The sequence below is a fragment of the Dendrobates tinctorius genome, unplaced genomic scaffold, assembly GCF_039654945.1.
Source record: "Dendrobates tinctorius isolate UK_male_01 unplaced genomic scaffold, ASM3965494v1 ptg000156l, whole genome shotgun sequence".
NCBI lineage: Eukaryota > Metazoa > Chordata > Amphibia > Anura > Dendrobatidae > Dendrobates > Dendrobates tinctorius.
In genome coordinates this window covers 3,262,419-3,284,910 of record NW_027361823.1, presented here as the reverse complement: position 1 = coordinate 3,284,910, position 22,492 = coordinate 3,262,419, and the positions used below count along the sequence as shown (strand labels likewise).

Here is a 22,492-nt window from a genome sequence, read left to right as displayed (position 1 = left end):
GGTGCACCGCCGCTGACGCTACATTACCGCTATCCCACCCAGGGGACAGGACACGACCCCATACCTCCACTCCAGTGCACAGCGCGGTCCGGCCATCCATGCAGGCTCTCATCCTCCAGGGCTGATGTAGCAGAGCTGGAGGAGTTCTTAAAAGGGGCCATGCTCAATCGATCCTCCCTATGATAGGGGGATGGAGAGCTATGGGGCCGATTCAGGTTCTACATAAGCGCTGTCCATTCTCCCGTTACATGCGCCTGCCCTCATATTCGTGATTACCGGACTCAAGCATCATCGCCAATGGTAGAGGAATCAGCCCCAAAACGTTGCAGGAAAGTGTACGTGAAGGGTTACTCCATGTGCTTGCCTGTTGTTGGTTCGGGGGAGAGCGGGCCGTAGAAAGGAACCGTCGCCCCCTTCACTCCGTTAATTGAAAAATAAAAATTTACAGAAAAATTCAAAAATAAAATAAAAGCAGTAGGGTCTGAAACCAGACCCAAGTGCCTCCTACAGACACTAAACATGAACTGGAGATATTTCATCCAGCTACGGGGTGTATACTGCAGGGGAGGAGTTACCTTTTTTCTGGTTTGTTTAGTGTCCTCCTAGTGGCAGCATCAGAACACCCACGGTCTACACACACACACACACACACACACACACACACTGTCTCTGTGTCCCCCAATGAGGCGTAGGAGAAAATCTGCTGTATCTGCTGCAGATCTCCCAGTTCGCTGAATGGTGAGCTCTGTATAACCCCTGCCCACACCACTGATCTGTCAGCTGTGTACACTGTATAGTGAGAACGCAAACAATGAGTGGTGTGGGCATGGTTATACAGAGCTCATGAATATGGAGGACTATATGGCAGCAGGTTTACTAGTCCTCTAGGGATAATCTCCTGCTGATAAAACAGATTTTTACCTAGACTACAGAAACAGCTCAGTAAGTAATACATCATTGGAAACATGGTCTCTGTCTCTACATTACGCTGCTCTCAGATGAGATAAAAACAAAAAAAACAAAAAAAAAACAAAAAAAAAAACTGATGACAGATTCCCTTTAAAGGGAATCTGTCACCCTTTTTTTCCCCTATTAGCTGCCGGCATAGACATCGGGGGCTTATCTACAGCATTCTGTAATGCTGTAGATAAGCCCCCGATGTAACCTGAAAGAGAAGAAAAACACGTTATAGTATACTCACCGAGGTGGGCGGTCCGGTCCAATGGGTGTTGCGGTCCGGCGCCTCCCTTCTTCATGTGATGACGTCCTCTTCTCCCGTCCTGAAATGGCTCTGACGCAGGCGCATTCTGCAGAATTCTGCAGTGCGCAGGCGCCAGACCTCTCCCGACGCCTGCGCACTGCAGGACTCGGCTCTGCCCTCAATAGGGCAGAGCAGTGCGCTTGCGCCGGAGCAATTACAGAACGGGAGAAGAGGACGTCATCGAACGAAGGGAAGCGCCGGACGGGACAGCGACACCCATCGGACCGGACCACCCACCTCGGTGAGTAAAATATAACGTGTTTTTCTTCTCTTTCAGGTTACATTGGAGGCTTATCTACAGCATTACAGAATGCTGTAGATAAGCCCCCGATGTCTATGCCGGCAGCTGAAAGGCCAAAAAAAGGGTGACAGATTCCTTTTAAATGAAATCTGTCAGTAGGAAAAAGACTCCCAAGCCACCTGTATGGGCATGTAGATCATAGGAACGAAATATGTGATCTTATGTCCTATTCCAGAATGTTTAGAATTGAGAGTCCTCAGTGGTTGATGCCATCTTTTCAGTTAGCCATTAAAAGGTAACAAATTGCAAATTAAAAGAACTGTTCCAATATTTATGTTTATCCCGCTCCCATAATGACAATTCTGCTTCACATCACTTGTCTTATCTATTGCATTATTTCTGTGCTGTGCATATATATGCGATTCTTCAGATCTTGTATTAGTCAATGCCTGATGAAAAGACCCGAGTAGTCTCGAAAGCTTGCAATGTGTTACCATCTTTTCAGTTATCCATTAAAAGGTATCAACCACCGAGGACTCTCAATTCTAAATATTCTTCTATCTACTGGCTAACACGGTACAAAGATATTTATCTTTCCTGTGTCCTATTCCAGAGAAATCCATGTTTTTCTTACATGTAAATGAGCTGTAATATGAGACGGACCACGATCTGCCTCCAGGATTATTTTACATGAAGGTGGAGTTACCAGTGTAATGTTTAATGGCCACTCTCCTGATCTCACTGCAGAGCAGTGTGTCATTATACCCGACACATCTGAAGGTTTCTCTCAGCTTCAGTTTCCATCTCCGAGGCCGCCAGTGTTGCAATATTGCTGCAATACAGCAGAGCTGTGAGAGCTGCAGTGAATGTGTTTGTAAGAAGACAAAGTTCAGTTATACTGTCCTGTGTTAGTTACATGTCACACTGATAACTCCCCCTTTTTGCTAAAATTAATCTCTGGAGGCAGATTCTCATGCACTGTCCAGCCCATAGATCTTAACAGCTTATTTACATATTTTTCTTATAAGAGTTTCTCTGGAATAAGACATCGGATTGCAGATATCAAGGTATTACTTTATTCAGCTCCCTTTCAGCATGTGCTCATAAAGATGATCTCCTATGACCTACATGCCCATACAGACAGCTTAGGAGAGTTTATCCTACTGACCGACTACCTTTAAAACCAAACGGACCATTAACAGGATAGTGGCAATGATGTCTTGAACCTGCTATGATTTTTTTTTCACTCACTTCTGAATGAGAATTGTTGTGAACGTTGCTCCCAATCATCGGAATCTACAAAATTCTGCCATGTCTGGACAAAACCCAAGTCTATGTTCCAGTATATAGCTATATAGATGCTTCACTGTAAAGGAACGACTGATCAAGAGAATATGAAATGCTGCAATCACAAGTATGGCACTTTCGGTAGACCACAAGTCGTTGGTGAGAGCTTAGGCGCTCGAACAAAGTGAAAATGACAAATTACAAAGAAGGATATATTCCACTTTGAGTGCGGCAAACACTTTATATGTCTAAGCACCTATATAAGTATATAACAGCAATGAGAGGCAGGCAGATACTGCAGACTAACTGGCTTCAATAATATTCACTAAACATACACTTACTTGGGATCAGAGCAACCGGCCTCACTTTCAAAGATGAGCCAATGACAATAAGAAGATCAACCTCATCCTTGTCATACTTCATCGCTCTGTGAAATTCAGCAGGTAAATTCTCCCCAAAGAAGACAATATCCGGTTTCATGATTGCAAGTGGCTCATCTGGTGGACACCTCGGACAGCGTGGCACAACCTACAAAGCAAGAATATTGAGGATATATTTTCTTCCTGAATTGTAAACCTGTGACTGACAACACATTTCTCAGCATACTTACAGAAATCAGTTTCTGACGTGAACTAAAGACATGAGATCACAGACAATCTGTGACTACAGATCTCTGCTACTGAAAATCTGACACAATATGCCAAGGAAAACATCCATTACAATCAAGAACACATTCAGTACCTTCATATACTATACATCAGAATTGAACTTCTCCATAACTTAGAGGGCTTCCCGAGCAGTCCCAAATGGGTTTCATGACTCTGAAGAGCCCTTACATAAAATAAATCTGTCATATATTGCAGCAATTCCCTATGTGATCTCATATCCCCTTGCACTTTTCTAAAACCTTTACAAGAATGCAAGGAAAAGTGAACTGTTAAAGTATCTACGACCAAGTCACATACTATAACAGTATGTCACCATTCACAATGCTATAAACAAAAACAAATGAATATTACCTGGTTAAATATGTCCTCCCTTACTGCCTCACAGTCCACTTTGTTTTTGCATATTAAACAGGAAGCCATGGCAAATGATCCTACGGGCAACAAAGACACAATCTTTATAAAAGGAAAGTCCCAAAGTGTTGGATTTACATACAGTGGGGCAAAAAAGTGTTTAGTCAGTCAGCAATAGTGCAAGTTCCACCACTTAAAAAGATGAGAGGCGTCTGTAATTTACATCATAGGTAGACCTCATCTATGGGAGACAAACTGAGAAAAAAAAAATCCAGAAAAACACATTGTTTTTTTTTTCATTTTATTTGCATATTATGGTGGAAAATAAGTATTTGGTCAGAAACAAGCAATCAAGATTTCTGGCTCTCACAGACCTGTAACTTCTTCTTTAAGAGTCTCCTCTTTCCTCCACTCATTACCTGTAGTAATGGCACCTGTTTAAACTTGTTATCAGTATAAAAAGACACCTGTGCACACCCTCAAACAGTCTGACTCCAAACTCCACTATGGTGAAGACCAAAGAGCTGTCAAAGGACACCAGAAACAAAATTGTAGCCCTGCACCAGGCTGGGAAGACTGAATCTGCAATAGCCAACCAGCTTGGAGTGAAGAAATCAACTGTGGGTGCAATAATTAGAAAATGGAAGACACACAAGACCACTGATAATCTCCCTCGATCTGGTGCTTCACGCAAAATCCCACCCCGTGGGGTCAGAATGATCACAAGAACGGTGAGCAAAAATCCCAGAACCACGCGGGGGGGACCTAGTGAATGAACTGCAGAGAGCTGGGACCAATGTAACAAGGCCTAGCATAAGTAACACACTACGCCACCATGGACTCAGATCCTGCAGTGCCAGACGTGTCCCACTGCTTAAGCCTGTACATGTCTGGGCCCGTCTGAAGTTTGCTAGAGAGCATTTAGATGATCCAGAGGAGTTTTGGGAGAATGTCCTATGGTCTGATGAAACCAAACTGGAACTGTTTGGTAGAAACACAACTTGTCGTATTTGGAGGAAAAAGAATACTGAGTTGCATCCATCAAACACCATACCTACTGTAAAGCATGGTGGTGGAAACATCATGCTTTGGGGCTGTTTCTCTGCAAAGGGGCCAGGACGACTGATCCGGGTACATGAAAGAATGAATGGGGCCATGTATTGGGAGATTTTGAGTGCAAACCTCCTTCCATCAGCAAGGGCATTGAAGATGAAACGTGGCTGGGTCTTTCAACATGACAATGATCCAAAGCACACCGCCAGGGCAACGAAGGAGTGGCTTCGTAAGAAGCATTTCAAGGTCCTGGAGTGGCCTAGCCAGTCTCCAGATCTCAACCCTATAGAAAACCTTTGGAGGGAGTTGAAAGTCCGTGTTGCCAAGCGAAAAGCCAAAAACATCACTGCTCTAGAGGAGATCTGCATGGAGGAATGGGCCAACATACCAACAACAGTGTGTGGCAACCTTGTGAAGACTTACAGAAAACGTTTGACCTCTGTCATTGCCAACAAAGGATATATCACAAAGTATTGAGATGAAATTTTGTTTCTGACCAAATACTTATTCTCCACCATAATATGCAAATAAAATGAAAAAAAACCAGACAGTGTGATTTTCTGGATTTTTTTTCCTCAGTTTGTCTCCCGTAGTTGAGGTCTACCTATGATGTAAATTACAGACGCCTCTCATCTTTTTAAGTGGTGGAACTTGCACTATTGCTGACTGACTAAATACTTTTTTGCCCCACTGTATAATGAATCTGACACGCAAATACTATGTGATCTGCATCAAAGATGCAAGACGACGCTGAGACTACTGCTGCTGATCTCCATGTGGATTAGCCTTATTGTCATACTTAGCTATGGGGTCTACGAAAAAAAGGTAGCATACTACTTTATTCCCACATCAGAATTTTTCTCCTTTCCTCTGTGGTGCAAACAGAAATCTTCCCCCAAATTTTCCATTGCATGTAAAGAGGGTTGCAGAGACCCAAATAACAATCACTGGATGTAAACGGTCATTAGATTTTACATGAGCTTTTTTCAGACTATTATTCGCACTTTTTATAAAAGGGAGGGGAAAACAAAAACAAAAAAACACCTTTCAAAACAGGCTGCACATATGGGTATGTCATCAATTGATTACTCTTTTTAAAAGGGTCATCCAGGAGTAATCACCGTTTAGTTTTTCTTTCCATAAAACACTAGTGCACGTGAAAATAAGAAACTTTGTAATATTTCCTATAAGAGAAATTCTTTCTATGCCTTTACTGATCAGTCATTCTCAATTCACGTGTAAAATATGTCTTCAATGAATACACTGAATGAATGTCATTACCCAGATAGATGGTTCCCAAAGTTCTATGGAGAACTGTTTGGCTATATTCATACGTTGCTTTTTCCTGTTTATGCAAATTAATAGCTGCTTTTTACAGTACTAGCAAAAGCTATGAGATTTCAGAAATCTCACACACTGTTTTTTTCCAGACTGAATTGGAAAACTGCTGCTTTTCTGAAAACTGCAGCATGTCACTTCTTTCAGCGTTTTCTCATTTATAGAAAACTATGAGTCAGTGCAAAAAAGCAGCAAAAACGTTGATATTTTTTTCTGTGTTTTCAGTGAAGGAAAAAAAAAAAAAAAAAAAAAAAATGTACAGAAGGATTTGAGACCTATTCATTTTTGTGATTTTCTCAAGTTTAAACCAATATAGCACATGCGCAGAATGATATCTCGTCTCCCGAGATCTCAAATCAGTACATGCACCACCTCCGGGCTTTCACAAAATGTCGGCGGAGCCCAAGCACCACCGAGTGTCGCCGAAACTGTCGTGCACCAGCCTGGCATATTTGGGGACTCCGGGCTTTCACAAAATGTCGGCGGAACCCCACCACCACTAGAGCATCTCCAAAACTGCTGCGCATCAGCCTGGGTACTCCTGGTAAGTACATCTGAACTACAAGACGCAACCCCATTTTCTACAAAATTTTTGGGGAAAATAAGTACGTATTATAGTCTGAAAAATATGGTAATTAAATTAGTGATGTGTTACAGTAAACAATTGCCTGAGTAATTAAATGGCCGACCAATGTGTAAAACTAAATATTGCCTGACCACTGTGCGAAATAGAACAATACCTGACCAACTCAAAGGCCCTGACCAATGTGTGAAACTAAACAGTGTCCGCCCTACGAAATGTACTGCCAGAGTCTTAAGGCCCCGTCTCACATAGCGAGATAGTTAGCGAGATCGCTGTTGCGTCACAGATTTTGTGACGCAACAGCGACCTCGCCAGCGATCTCACTACATGTGACACATAGTGGCGACCGGGTCCCCGTTGCGATCTTGCTCGAACGTCCTGGGTCATTTTTTGATCGCTGGTGTCCCGCTGGCCAGCATGCATCGCTGTGTTTGACGCCGACGAGCGAACTCGTTGGCGATTCAGAACTCAGGGACGCAGGTGTGAGTCGTCAGAATAGCTGCTGTGTGACAAGGTCCCCAACGACCGCCGAGGTAGTTATACGGATTACCGGATCGTTGCTGCGTCGTTGAGTAGATCTGCCTGTTTGACAGCTTACTAGCGACCATGTAGTGACGCACCAGCGATCCTTACAGGTCGTATCATTGTCAGGATCGCTGGTGCGCCGCCAAGTGTGACGGTACCCTTAGTTGCAATTCAACTACAGTCACTCAGAAAAAAATAAATAAAATGCAGCAAGAAAAGCGGCAAAACCTGCTTTTCTGGTCTGGATACAAATGGAGAATCAAAAGTGGCTACAGATGCTGGGAATAAAATTCCCAAAGCACATATAATTCAAGATCAAAAACCAATAATGAATATAAATTGCTATGGATTCATAATGGGTATAGATCATGTGCTCTGTGCCCACCAGGCTAATGATTATAGCATTATCTAATGATAATGTTTATTTCTATTACAAATCCACAGCATACTATCACCAATGAGAGTATTTTAATATTTTCCAAGTGGTTTAAATTTGATACATGGTGCTATAATCATTAGCCTGGTGGGCACAGAGCACATGATCTTTTCCTATTATGAATCCATAGCAATTTATATTCATTATTGGTTTTTGATCTTGAATTATATGTGCTTTGGGAATTTTATTACCAGCATCTGTAGCCACTTTTGATTCTCAATTTGTATTCAATTGTATCCAGACCAGGTTGCACTATGCTATAAGAATAAACGTGACAGATTTTTCCATTTATATCTAAACTGTGTTCCAAATTATTATGCAAAAAGAGTTTAGGAGTGATAAGGTTAGAATTTTTTTGTTTGTCATTTAAACTCATTGATGGTGATGTGTGTCAGGGCTCTTTATATCACTGAAAGCAATTGCAGATACCTGTGCAAATTAGTTTGGCAGGTGTGTCCAAATAAAGGCAAGACTACTTAAGAAGGCTGTTCCACATTATTAAGCAGCCTACATTTTTTGCCAAAATGGGAAAGAAAAAGGATGTTTCGGCTGCTGAGAAGCAACAAATTGTGGAGTATTTAGGTCAAGGCATGACTACAAACAACATTGCCAAGACACTTCATCGTGATCATCACACAATCAAGATGTATGTAGCCGATTCCCAGCACACACGTGTGCGTGCTGATAAGGAAAAATTGGGGACTCTTTCCAACAGGCAACTGCGTCAGGTTAAAAGAGCAGCTGCAAAAATGCCTTGTCATAGCAGCAGACAAGTTTTTGAAGCTGCTGGTGCCTCCAACGTCCCCAGAACAAGATGCAGGGTCCTTCAGAGGTTTGCAGCTGTGCATAAGCCATCCTGTCGACCACCTCTATCCACTGCACACAAGCAGAAGCGGCTCCAGTGGGCCAAACGATACATGAAGACTGACTTCCAAACTGTTTTGTTCACCGATGAGTGCCGTGCAACGCTCGATGGTCCAGATGGATGGAGTGGAAGATGGCTGGTTGATGGACACCCCATGAATACACAGCTAAGGCGCCAACAAGGAGGAGGTGGAGTAAAGTTTTGGGCTGGAATCATGGGGAGAGAGATTGTCAGCCCCTTTAGGATCCCTGAAGGGGTAAAGATGAACTCCATAATCTATGCGGGGTTTCTAAAACAGCACTTCCTGCCATGGTTCAAGATGAAGAACCGTGCTTTCCGCAGCAAGATCATTTTCATGCATGATAATGCACCGTCTCATGCTGCAAATAACACATCTGCATCTCTGGCTGCTATGGGAATAAAAGAGGACAAACTTATGGTGTGGCCACCAGCTTCCCCTGACCTCAACGCCATTGAGAACCTCTGGAGCATCATCAAAAGGAATGTTTGTGATGGCGGGAGGCAGTTCACATCTAAGCAACAGCTCTGGGAGGGTATTCTGTCCACATGCAAAACAACTGAAGCACAAACCATCCAAAAACTGACAAATTCAATGGACGAGAGAGTTCAGAAGCTTCTTTTGAACAAGGGGTCCTATGTGCAAATGTTACATCACCTAGAATAAAGTTTTGACTTGAAAACTGTTTTTTTTGTAATAAGCTGATAATGCTTATAATTTCACAATTGACCATTTTTTTGTTCAAAATAAAAAGGTTGAAAACTCTGCTGTGCATAATAATTTGGAACATGCATTTTGAGTGTTTATTATCTTTAAAAATATACTGTTTTCATAGGCAGTTTGTTCAAAAACATTGCAATTATACTAGAATAGTAGATGACTGGAAAATAACAATGACTGCAATTCATGTAGGTAATTTAGAGAAAATATGAGGAAATATTTTTTGCATAATAATTTGGAACACAGTGTAGTCTATGCGTACCTTCACAGTTCCTTCATACAGATAAGATCTGTGTATCTACCTGCAGCTTTTCCTATTCATTTCTTACACTAACCTATCTATCTCTGGGGCGCTTGTGTATCTATCCAATCCTTAAAACCTGCTTTTCGGATGTAGTTTTTTTGACTATAGAAAAAAAAAGCAACATTTGAACACAGCCTAACTGTTGTCAGGAGAACTTGTAGCAGAATGTGTCTGACTTCTACTTCTCTTCTATAGAATTTTACAAGCACCAAATGCCATCTCAGGAATGTGAATAACTGTCCTCACTGAATACAGATTTTCCAAATTTTACCTTTTCAGAGGGAAAGATCAATATAGGAGGAACAATTTTTGTGATAAAAGAGATTATTGTTTCTGGTGTTCATATGTACAACTGATTTATGAAATAAAACAAGAAATGGTTGCTCTTTAATTAGCGATTTAATTTGTAAGGAATATTTTTTTTTCCATTTTATTTTAAACTGTATTTTATAAAACAGATGAAAAATATATGTTTATATTTTTTTCTTTTACTATTTTATAGAAACAAAGAATGGGCCCGGATAAAAGACAACAGATAGTAGGTCAGGATATCGCAGTGCAAAATGGAGTAATAAGAAACATTATAATGTGCTATGGGACAAACGTCACCCTGTTGAGGGATCTCTGTACAGTGTTGTGTGTCGCTGTCTGGAGTATTGAGGCCATCAATGTATCCTACAACAGATTTCCTTCACACATTGACTATACATGTAGTATGGCAAACAACCAACAGTTTTCCTCTGCAGATTCACTGTCATTAGATAATTCTCATAGGACTCCACCAAACTGTACAACAAGCATATGACCCATTGGGCCAATGCATCACAAATCCTCACCATGACATTGTATAATCCGCTGAATGCCCGCAACTTGCTCCAGTGTATCTATATTCTGAGTATAATTTCTAAGCAGTTTTCCCTCTTTATCCAGCATAGCAATAAATTTGTGGCAGAGAGATGGTTGGAATTGGCCGGGAAAGATTTCCTGAAAATGAAAAAACAGAATAACATTATGTTAGAAAATAGTCAACTACACATTTACTGCTGTATAATCATTGCCGCTCAGCAAATACAATGAGTCATTTCTCATGTAAGACTCCTGTCATTATTGTTATGAATGGATCACCGAGGAGGCTAGCAGGCCCAGGCTAAGCCACAGAAAACCAGAGAGGTTGGTAACTAGCAGATTGCAGACCCCTGATCCTGTCCACACAACTAGCAGTAGCCGTGGAGCGTACCTACGATGATCCTAGACGCCTCGGCACAGCCGGAGAGCTAACTAAGCCTAAAGCAAGAAAGGGGAAATCTAAGCTGCCCTGGAGCAGACCCCTAAAGGAATAGATAGCCCCCCCAAACATATATTGTCGGTGAGACAAGATAAAAACACAAACGCAGGCAGAAAAATAGACTGAGCAAACGATGGGGCCCACAGTGACTAGACGGAAAGGAAAGACACTGTCTGCAATCACGCAAAAAACCCTGCAAAAAGTCTAACACGTCTGATGCACAAAAAACACTGAAGTCGCACGACTTCGCCCCACTATATCAGCACTCTGGTATATTCTGAAAGCAAAAAGAGACCAATATAACAGGGGACAAAACAAACTGGCACATGCAGTAACATATGGGCGGTGATTCAGCACAGCCCCAGCCGGAGCTGGCTGGCCCGCACAAAGCAGAGATAGACAAAACCAGATCAAATGTAAACAAAATAGCAAATGAACCACTTAGCTGAACCATGCAGGGAAAGAGCAGGAGACATCAGACCTCAGAAGGCACAGGAAGAAAATCACCAGCAGGGCTAGAGGGAGTCAGCTGTCTTAAATCCCAATCAGAAACCCCAGATCTCCAATCGTCTTCCTCATTATCAGGTGGCAAGCCTCTGTCAATCAGATCAGCTCCACTACCTCCAGTAACCACCAGAGGGAGTCCAGAAAGAGAACTCGCAACCCCTCTGTCAATCTGACCAGCTCCACTACCTTCAGTAATCAGAGGGAAGCCAGAGAGAGAATTCACAACACATTATATAACTACTGCAGACTTATTATTTTATGACTACCTCTGCACCACTCCATTGACTTTATGGGAGGGTAACTGTAAAGACACAGCCAATTCTATGCTAATAATAGAGATTGGTCACCAGCGTTCTTGGGATCGGTGGGTGATCATGTCAGATCCCCCACAGTTGCCAACAAGGCAAGATGTCCACTCCCTATTCCCAGAACAGAATCTCCCACCAAGACTATTAAGGAGTAGCATCAATGTGATTAGATTACAAGTATAGATTTTTTTGAACATCTCACCAAAGGCTTTTATAAAATTTCATCACTGTGGTCAGACAACCTGACCATATAGATGATGCTTCATAAAAGCTTTTGGTGAGAGAACATTTTTTTTTTTTTTTTTTTAAATTTCTTTCCTTATAGCTGAACAAAAAGATTAGCGCTTTCCTGGCATGGCGTCCAGTATGGCCCCTCTATGACAGTGGGACTTGTGCAGGCTTTACTTCTGGGCCAGCATACTGGGTATGTTAGGTATATAATGGCACAGAATTGACAACAGCACAGGAGGACTAGACTGAATGCTGGACCATGTAGCAGCAAATCATTTTGCTTAACTTCAATATTTTTTTTTCCAGAAAGGTAATACATTTTGGAGGTAAAATCCTACCTTAGCAAATTTAAAGAATGGTCGTGGATCCTTTCTAAAATACTCAATATCAAACATGGCTTGAGGATTTGGAAGGTCTGGAAAATCCACTGCAAGACGTGCATAAATGCCATCCCTTGATCTGAAGTCTGGTATGCCACATGATACCGAAACCTATATAGGGTGATAAGTGGAAAATGTGTAATGTTATCTTCAAATGAGCTGCAGGTATTAAAGACACTTGTCACAAAGACTGACACTGAATAGAGGTGTAAGGAGAAGAGATGGAATAAATGTCTCAGCCTATTGTGGTCAACTGGGTTCGGACTGGTGACCGTGGTACTAATGCGATACTGGAACTACCATTAAAGTTATCACCCCCTCTTCACCCCTAAGATGTGTTCTGTCATAGGTAGGGTTTGGCCACCAGCTGTCTTATGTGTATGATCAGCCAATGGGCTTATGCTCTCGGTAATGTGAAGCCATAATGTGAAAACTGTAAGTTACGACCCATAAATGTACTTCCCGTTGCCTCTAATTTCATATGGTCCCGAATCTAGTGGATGGTCCCAACCAGTGATTGACAGTCCTAACTATATGAGCATGCTACAGAAACAGCTATCAGTCAACATCTAGGACCTCCTACTGGACTTCCAAGCCAAGAATAAGCAGTGTTAAATAAATGAGAAATCATACTGATTCTTTCCTCGAAAAAAACCCAAAAACCTACATATCACTCTTCTCAGCTCTTCCACATTCAATGTGACCAATTTGCACACATAGGTCTATGTTTTATGTGAATGATTGCCAATTTATTTGTTCATACCTTTTTAAATCAATAAAGCTACTTACCCCAGCGCCAGTCAAAACCATTATTTTCTTGCTTTGTTGAAGTAACTTCAAAGTATCCTCCATAGTATTAATGTCCTTACGTTTTTTCCTTTTCGGAGGGTCCGAAAGTATATTGATAACAATCTGCCACAGGGTCATATCATCCAGATCTGGAGGGGCCACAGACTCAGGAAGCAGATCTCTCAGAATGGTCCTAGGATCTGTGCCCATCATAAGGTGATGCTGAACAAACGTGTATGGTCCTGCACATGGTTTCCAAAAAAGTACACTTATTGAGCAGTCATATCTTCACCACAATAATTAACTCAAACACACTTATCCCCTTAACAGTTTTTTGGGTCCTTAAGAACGAGTACTAATTATTTCTACAACCAGCACATTTCAAAAGATATAACTTTTTCAATCAACAAGTCACACAGAATGTGGTGTGAGCAGTAATTTCACAGTCACCATTTGAAAGTCAATATTTTAGATGGGATATTCCCATATTGCACATTTATGACATTCATGGCAAAGCCATGGGATACTCCGTAAATGTATAGTAGATGCAAATCCCACCAATAGGACCTGTGTGTATTTTGAGAATATAGCCCTCACGTATGCCGATATTACATGTCCGAGTGGACCAACCCCTTTAGTCACTGTAAATCACACTTACCACCATCCAGGCTAGGCGATTTACCATTTTGTTACCATTTTTTCCTCCCATAACTTTTATAATTTTTTTTTTTTTAAATTATTTCCAGCGACTTAACTGTATTTGGGCTTGGGTTTTTTTAACTCAAAAATTAGGAAATAAAAAATTAAACTGCACAGAAATGGTAAAAAAAAAAACAAGAACAAAAAACCTACATACTATTTGGTTTTGGGGCTAGTTATTAAAACCTTGAGAACCTTCATGTCTGGTTAAAGCTTGTGGTCCAGATTACCATTTAGAGCCCACTAAAGGGTATAGGGGCACGCTGCCCCGTGGGGTGTCATAGTCCCTTTATTTAAGTGATCAGTAGGGGATTAGGCATGAGAAGTGGTCTAAATCCACCTAAGCTTTGCACAAGGTACATCCAAAGAATAGGTCATATTTTACCTCATATATATATATATATATATAAAAAAAAAAAAAAAAAAAAGAAAAAAAAAAGCAGATTGCATAAATGGCCACCAGTAAGCTTGATGTACTACAGTGTATATCTGCCAGCCCCTTGGCTTACAGAACAGTCGTTAGGGGGCCACATTCTCCTAGGTCAGAGGCCTACAGGAACTAGAACGTAACAAATATCTGCACTCAGACATCAGAATCTGTACCTATACAGGGCTTGGGAGTCCAATCACTGGAACTGGCATGGGAAGCTCCATCATCTTCATCACTGTCACAGGAATGGAATCCACCAACAAGCTCATCATCTAGGTGAATACTTTCTGCAAAAAGGAAAATGAAGATATATGTACAATTAAAACACCCGTTGGAGTGATGCTTCCAATCTAAGGACCCTATCCGTAGTCTAAGGTCCCCGTCACACACAGCGATCTCTCTTTCGAGATCGCTGATTTTGTGACACATCAGCGATCTCGCCAGCGACATCGCTGTGCGACGGGGCTCAGTGACCGCCCCCCCACTGCGGGTTATCGCTGACCGTGCAGCATCGACCAGGGCCGTTTTTCAATCGCTGGTCTCTCGCTGGCCAGTGCGCATCGCTGCGTGTGGCCGCGAGAGACTAGCGATCAGCAACGCTGGTTTCTAATGTAAATATCAGGTATCCAGGAGCCGTGCGGCTCTTAAGATGCCCGATGTTTACCTTGGAAACCAGCGTGTACGCCGGTTTCCAAGGTAAACAGCGGGTATCCAGGAGCCACGGCTCCTGGATACCCGACGTTTACATTAGAAACCAGCGTCGCTGGTCCTGATCGCTGGAGGGGCTGTCTATGTGACAGCTCACCATCGATCAACCTAACGATGTCCCAGCGATCCCATCCATGTCGGATCGTTGGTGGGATCGCTGGGACATCATTATGTGTAACGGGGGCTTTATACTTACCCGCGGGCATCTTCACCTTTTATTGGTGCACAGCGGGTCCCGCAGCACTATCTTGTGACAACAATTTCTGACTGATCGGAAGTCAAGAGATAATGGGAGCAAGGTCTCAATCTAAGTCTATGAGAGCCAGAGCAAGGCTCTCAGATTTGCATTGAAAAGTGACCTCTTCCTCACCCAGCACACATTGGAGTGATCTAGCAGGTCACCAACTGATAAAGATTGGCCGAAGCAACGAAGATAGAAGGTGAAGGCAGAAGTAGGTAAATATGAGAGTAGGGGCAAAAAACCTTAGGAGCACCACTTGAAAGAAACAAAGGGACACCAATTTTCTCACGCTTTTTGGTATCTGATAAATACAACAGAAAAGCAGCACTCAACCAATCCTTAGGCTAAAAGGCCTTCATTGCATTCATGTGGACATCCTCTTAGTGGCGTGCACGTAAAAACAAGGAAATTAGGCAGGGGGGAGGAACATGGGGACTACTGCAATTTTGGAGTATGGACCTGTAGAAGTGTCAGCCAGACAAAACAGCCATGGTCAGTGTACCTCCCCCTTGCCTAATTCCCTTGTTTTTACCTGCACGCCGCTAAGAAGATGTCCACATGAATGCAATAAAGGCCTTTTGAGCCTAAGGCCCCCGTAACACATAGCGACGCACCAGGGATCCCGACCTTGTCAGGATTGCTGGTGTGTAGCTACATGATCGCTGGTGAGCTGCCAAACAGGCAGATCTCAGCAGCGATCAGGACAGCGACACGCGGGTAACAAGCGACACATGTCGCTCAGTTACCCGCAGTGTACCTTAGATACCAGCGTGCTGGTGCAGGGACCTGGTATCCAAGGTAAACAGTGGTTTTCCCGCCTGCCACACGCATCGCTGCTGGCCAGCGGGAGACTAACGATTAAAAAATGTCCAAGGCTTTCCAGAACGATCAGCGATACCCGGCGGGTGGGGGGGCGGTCGCTAATACCTGTCACACACAACGAGATCGCTGGTGCGTCACAAAACTTGTGACTCAGCAGCAATCTCGCTGTGTGTGACGGGGCTTAAGGATTGGGCGAGTGCTGCTTTTCTGTTGACACTTAAGGCCCCGTCACACATAGCGATCTTGCTAGCGAGATCGCTGCTGAGTCACAATTTTTGTGACGCAACAGCGATCTCACCAGCGAGATCGCTGTGTGTGACAGAGATCAGCCCCCCTGCCGGTATCGCTGCAGGAAAGGCCAGGACTTTTTTTTGGTCGCTGGTCTCCCACTGGCCACCACGCATCGCTGCGTGTGACAGGCGGGAGACCAGCAATCTGCTGGTAACTAATGTACACATCGGGTATCCAAGGGACGCACGTCCCTTGGATATCCGATGTGTACGTTAGTTACCAGCTTCCTGCATCAGCGCGCTGGTTACTAATGTGCACAGTGACACCGGGTGCTGGACGTCACTGTGCTGATCGCTGGTGAAGCTGTCTGTTTGACAGCTCACCAGCGATCCTGACACATTGATATCGTTGTCAGGATCGCTGGTGAGTCGCTATGTGTGACTCCAGCCTTAGATTAGACGCATCACTACAGTGGTAAATAAAAAAACAAAAAAAAGACCCAAAACCCCACACGGGAGTGGAGCTCTAAAGGGACTATCCACTACTGATACAACCCTTCTCAACCACCAAGTTTCCACCAAGTAACATAATACACCTGTACTAATCTCCGGTGCGGGCGCTGTTCCTCTGGTGTTGGCACTGGCTCTCCGGGGGCTCACGTGACATTTCACGGTCACATTCTTTGGATATAATTAATAACTGGAGGAAGTTAGACCTGCTGCTTTCTGACTTTTCAGATGTCTTACCATATTTTTTTTTTCCACCTTACAAAAAGGTGTGTGACAACTTTTTTTGGCTTAAAGTGAACCTGACAGCTAATATATACCGTCAATCCTAGGGCAGCAAGTTATCCGACACTGGCTGTATGATCTTAGCCAGGCTCGTTTGACTCTGAAATGCTGCGGCGATTCAGAGAAAAACATAACATACTTAACCCCTTAACTCCCAGAGCTTTTTTCGATTTTCGCTCCCCTTCTTTCCAGAGCCATAACTTTTTTATTTTTCCGTCAATATGGCCAGGTGAGGGCTTATTTTTTGCGGGATGAGTTGTACTTTTAAATGACACCATTGGTTTTACCATGTCGTGTACTCGAAAACGGGAAAAAAATTCCAAGTGCGGTGAAATTGCAAAAAAAGTGCAATCCCACACTTGTTTCTTGCTTGACTTTTTTGCTAGGTTCACTAATTGCTAAATCTAACCTGCCATTATGGTTCTCCAGGTTTTTATGAGTTCATAGATAAAAGAGAACATAGACATGTTTGGTGTCTAAGTGGTGAAAAAAAATTCCAAAGATTGCTAAACAAAAATAAAATAAAAATTACACTTTTATGCAAATATGTTCTTTTGGTCGCCTGTTACTGCATTTTAATGCAATGTCGCGGTGACCAAAAAAACGTAATTCTGGCTTTTTTAATTTTTTTCTCGCTACGCCGTATAGCGATCGGGTTAATACTTTTTTTATATTGATAGATCGGGCGATTCTGAACGCGGCGATACCTAATATGTGTTTTTTTTATTGTTCTATTTTGATTGGGGCGAAAGGGGGGTGATTTGAACTTTTTTTTTTTTTTTTTAAACTTTTGGCATGCTTCAATAGCCTCCATAGGAGGCTTGAAGCATGCACAACTTGATCAGCTCTGCTACATGTAGGCAATGAGCAGAGAGCCCATATGTAGCAGATTTACTGCAGTGCTTTGAGCGCCAGCCACCGGGCGGCGCTCAAAGCAATCTGCCTGCAACAACCATAGAGGCCTCTATGAGACCACTGGTTGTCAGGGCAACGCATCGCCGACCCCTGATCACGTGACGGGAGTCGGCGATGAGCTCATTTCCGGCCCGGAGACCGGAAGTGCTATTTAAATGCCCGCTGTTAGCATTGACAGCGGGATTTAACTAGTTAATAGGCGCGGGCGGATGGCGATACCGCTCGCGCCTTTTGCAGGCACATGTCAACTGTTTATAACAGCTGACATGTCGCGGGGATCCTTACCGATGACGTACTATTCCGTCATCGGTAAGGAAGTGGTTAAAAAGACGACTCAGACTGTGCTATAGAGTAGTCGGAAGGGCAGATCCATTGCCTATACAAGCATGAGAGCAGAGACCTGTCAATCCTGGGCAATGGGCGGGGAGAAGCCGTCATGGACCTCCGCTTGACTAGACTAGTCTCCTGTGCAACTTGGTCCCCAGTGGCTGTTGAAGTATGTTTCTCTCTAAAACACGGCAGCATTTCAGAGTCACACATATCTGGCTAACATTATGCAGTCAGTGCATGATACACGCTGCCCACGGATAGCATGTGTCTGCTGACAGGTTCACTTTAAGGCCGGGGTCACACTAACCGACGCAAAATACGGTCAGTATTTTACATGCGTAATACGGATGAATGGCCCCTAAACAGTGCTCCGTATGTCATCCATAATCAAGGTGTGGTCGCGTATTTTGCGCATGTCAGCATCCGTATGTAATCCGTATGGCGAGATTTTCTCGCAGGCTTGCAAAATGGACATATAATGGAGCCCTATGACAGGGTTTCTAACAGAAACCAAAGAATAGATATAGACACATAGAATGCATATATATATATATATATATGTGTATGTGTATATATCTATTCATTCGTTTCTTTATTAAAACTGTCAGTGTGAGTTTACTGTATAGCGCACTGAATTGCCGGCTTTGCTAAAAGACACCTGGTGCGTATTTCTCGCAAGTCACATGTGTGGTCCGTGTGTAATCCGTATTTTTTGCGCACCCATAGACTTGCATTGGCGTACTACGGCCGTAGTACGCTGACAATCGCAGCATGCTGCGATTGGAGCGGAGCGTAGAATACGGATGAGAAATATACGCCTGGTGCGAGTGACCCCATAGAGAATCATTTGTCTGTGTCTAATGCGTGCTTTTAGCGCCTCTCACTCGGCCGTGTTCCTCGCCAGTGTGACCCCGGCCTAAGGCTGAGTTTACACATCGCAGTTTTTTCGCGGCGGTTTTAAACGCACGATTTTGCCGCGAAAAATAAGCATCCCATGCCTTCCTATGGGATTCCGCAATGCTGTGTTTTTTTCCGTGGCGGAATCGCTTCGTGGTAAAAAACGCAGCATACTCATTAATTTTGCAGAGTCACGGCGATTCCACCCACATAGGAATGCATTGTTCTGCTTACTTCCCACATGTGGCTGTGCACACCATGCGAAAAGTAAGCAGAACATGTGCGGATGGTACCCACGGTCCGGAGGAGAGGAGACTGTCCTCCGGGCTCTGGGTACCATATCCCTGTAAAAATAAAAAAATATTGTTATTCTCACCTTCCGGCGTCCCATGCAGCCTTCCCGCCTCTCTCCACGCGTTTTTTACCGCGATGCGTTTTATTCGAGGTAAAAACGCATCAATGTGCACAAAAAGTGCGGAATTCATTAAAATGAATGGGATGCTTCTTGTATGCGATTTTGAAGCGCTTTTACCGGGAAAAACGCTTAAAAAAAGCGAAAAAAAAAAAAAACCGCTTATGTGAGTACACAGCCTTAAACAGGTTGTCCAGACCCTTGTAATTTTTTACCAAAACAATGGTGTAATATGAAAATCCCAGGCCCCAGAGATGACATTTTGAGGCAGACATGATTGGCTGAAGAGGTCACATGTCTACGTTCAAACATCATAGTAGGAGGTCATGATAGAGACCGGGCAAAAGAGAGAATTTGTAAACAGGATGGTAGAAAAGAACACTCAAAGCTATTTAAAATATCAGGAGTCTGGACACTCCCTTTAAGGGTATGTGCACACGTTGCGGATTCCATTGCGGATTTTGCTAAATCCGCAGGTAAAGTGACCTGTGTGTTACCTGCAGATTTTGTGCAGATTTCCCCTACATTTTTACACCTGCGGATTCCTATAATGGAGGAGGTGTAAAACGTTGCGGAATCCGCACAAAGAATTGACATGCTGCGGAAATGAACCTGCAGCGTATCTGCTGCGGATTTTTCTGCAGCATGTGCACAGCGTTTTTTATTTTACATAGAACAGAATGGTACTGTACACCGCAGGAGAATCTGCTGCGGATCCGCGGGGCCAAATGCGCAGCAGAATCCGCAATGAGTGCACAGGGCCTAAGGGCTTGCTAACATGAGCGTATAAATCAAACGAGTGCAATGCGATGAAAGATCTGATAGTACTTGGCCTCAGGGCTGTGGAGTCGGAGTCGGTGCTCATTTTGGTGGAGTCGGAGTCGGTATAAAATGGACCGACTCCTAAAATATATAATAAATTGGGTACAGTAATTCAATGCAGGATGTGCTGAATATTTTTTCATAGGAGTTTGGGAAAGTTATGAAATGTCCTATAAATGGCTGTTCTATTCCTGATCTAAGGCTACATTCACACACAGCGTTTTTCCTGTGTTTTTTGAGGATACGTTTTGCAGCTGCAAAAGCTGATCATCTTTTTAAAAAACTGCATCACCTGAAAGGTTTTTGAGCTCATAGATAATGTTTTCAATAGCAAAAGCAGATTAGAAATCTGCTCTATCTATCCATTTATCCATATCGTATCTGTACCAAAAAGAATGAAAACCGGGTAGTACACCAATATATATTCTGTTCTATCTAAATATCTTGATTATTGGATCATAAAAATGATTAAATGTCTGAGGTTCACATTGTACTACAATAAATTTTTCACTTAAATATAAGCAATATGTGTGGGAGTCGGAGTCGTGGAGTCGGTGTAAGGGAAATTGAGGAGTCGGAGTCGCAGGTTTGGCTTACCGACTCCACAGCCCTGCTTGGCCTAATGTTATACTATGGGGCAGTGCGGATCTGCAATTTTTTTTTTCTCATGCTAAATTGGCTTGAGTAAGGGAGAAAAAAAAATAAAAAAAAACTGCAGTATGCTGTGAGCGCATCGGATTGCTCCCACCCGTACAAATCCATGGGTGCGTGCAAAACATCGGACTGCACTCGGATGTCATCCATGTGCAGTCCGATTACCGTGGAATGGAGAAGGCGATGTTACTTTGTCTTCTCCACACCTGTGCTGCGGATCTCTCATGAGAGACACTCGGATCAGACTGACAGATTTTGCACCGAGTGTCGTTAGCATAATGAACCCGATTCTCTCGCAGGAGCGAATATATGGTCTGGCGTCTGAGTACAGCAGCAGCAGTCATCACCAGCGTCCTGGGGTGGAACCTGCTGAATTGCAGCAAGGGCAGTAAAAGGTGATCACTTTAGTTGCATGATCCCATATGAGAAAAACACTGAAATTGATGGTTCCCCAGGGCAGCACTGTATGGAGCATGAAGACTTGATACAAACATCCGTCCAACCACAGCAACGACAAAAACAATTAGACACAGTAGGCAGAAAATCGCATACGATCATATCGGCCGACAGGTGTCGGCGTCAGACTTCCGGCACGCACCTGCAGAGTGAGCGGTCTGCGCGGCCGCAGCGTTGCCTCCAATGTGCGCCTCCTCCGCTACGTCCATCCCCACCAGGCCAGGAAGCGCCGCGCTATTGTGCGCCTGCACCCAGGCCGCTCTCTCCGCGGAGGCCTCTCCGTCTTGGAGGCTGGAAGGCGCGGACGACAGTTCTAATCTCCATCCGCCCTCGCCCGGTACCGGCAGCCCGCCATTACCCGCTTCTGTTCGCGGCTTCTTGGCGACGGGCTCGCCATTTTCTATTGGCAGAGAGAAGAGAGAACCGGACTGGAGACAGCCCAGCTGAGCCGCGTCCGCCATCTTCCCGCAGCCCCAAGTAGGAGGCGCCCGGCGGGAGCTGAGGGAGACGGCCGACACACGTGACACGTCTTCTACCAATGGCAGCCGCTCCTCGTGACGTAAACAATAACAAACTTCATCACGTGGAAGATGTAACGGGGCAAGCGCCGGAGAGAGGAGGGCGGGGAGCGAGACGTGCAGGCCCCGGTACCGACAGCGCCTCACTGGTTGCAGCGCACTGGCCGCGCCTCACAGAAGCCCTGCTGTGCTGCCGCAATTACCGGGGCCGGGACACTCCTTGTATCACGTGACCACAGAGCGCAGAGAACCCGGATGGGAGGAAGGCAGAGCAAGTGTCACGTGATGCTGAAGATGGAGCTGAGGTGTTTTTTTATTCCTCAGTTCCTTATTACCAATTTTTTTTTACAAGTTTAACAACAATAGCAGTAATCACAAAAATATAATGGAGTGATGCGCCCTGAGGTGACCACAC

General features: G+C 43.8%; 1 protein-coding gene across 1 annotated transcript in view; it reads right to left on the bottom strand.

Annotated features, from left to right (window-relative positions):
• The window catches only part of SIRT1 (sirtuin 1), a 33,443-nt gene extending 11,164 nt beyond the window's left edge, over window positions 1-22,279 (bottom strand). The window contains exons 1-7 of the mRNA XM_073548134.1: window positions 21,702-22,279; window positions 14,454-14,567; window positions 13,152-13,393; window positions 12,321-12,473; window positions 10,488-10,635; window positions 3,809-3,888; window positions 3,131-3,317 (exon numbers count right to left, since the gene is read on the bottom strand). Coding sequence (XP_073404235.1) covers window positions 3,131-3,317; window positions 3,809-3,888; window positions 10,488-10,635; window positions 12,321-12,473; window positions 13,152-13,393; window positions 14,454-14,567; window positions 21,702-22,020 — 1,243 coding nt within the window. The 5' untranslated portion in view covers window positions 22,021-22,279. The remainder of the gene's footprint in view (window positions 1-3,130; window positions 3,318-3,808; window positions 3,889-10,487; window positions 10,636-12,320; window positions 12,474-13,151; window positions 13,394-14,453; window positions 14,568-21,701) is intronic.
• Between the last annotated feature and the right edge of the window lie 213 nt (window positions 22,280-22,492).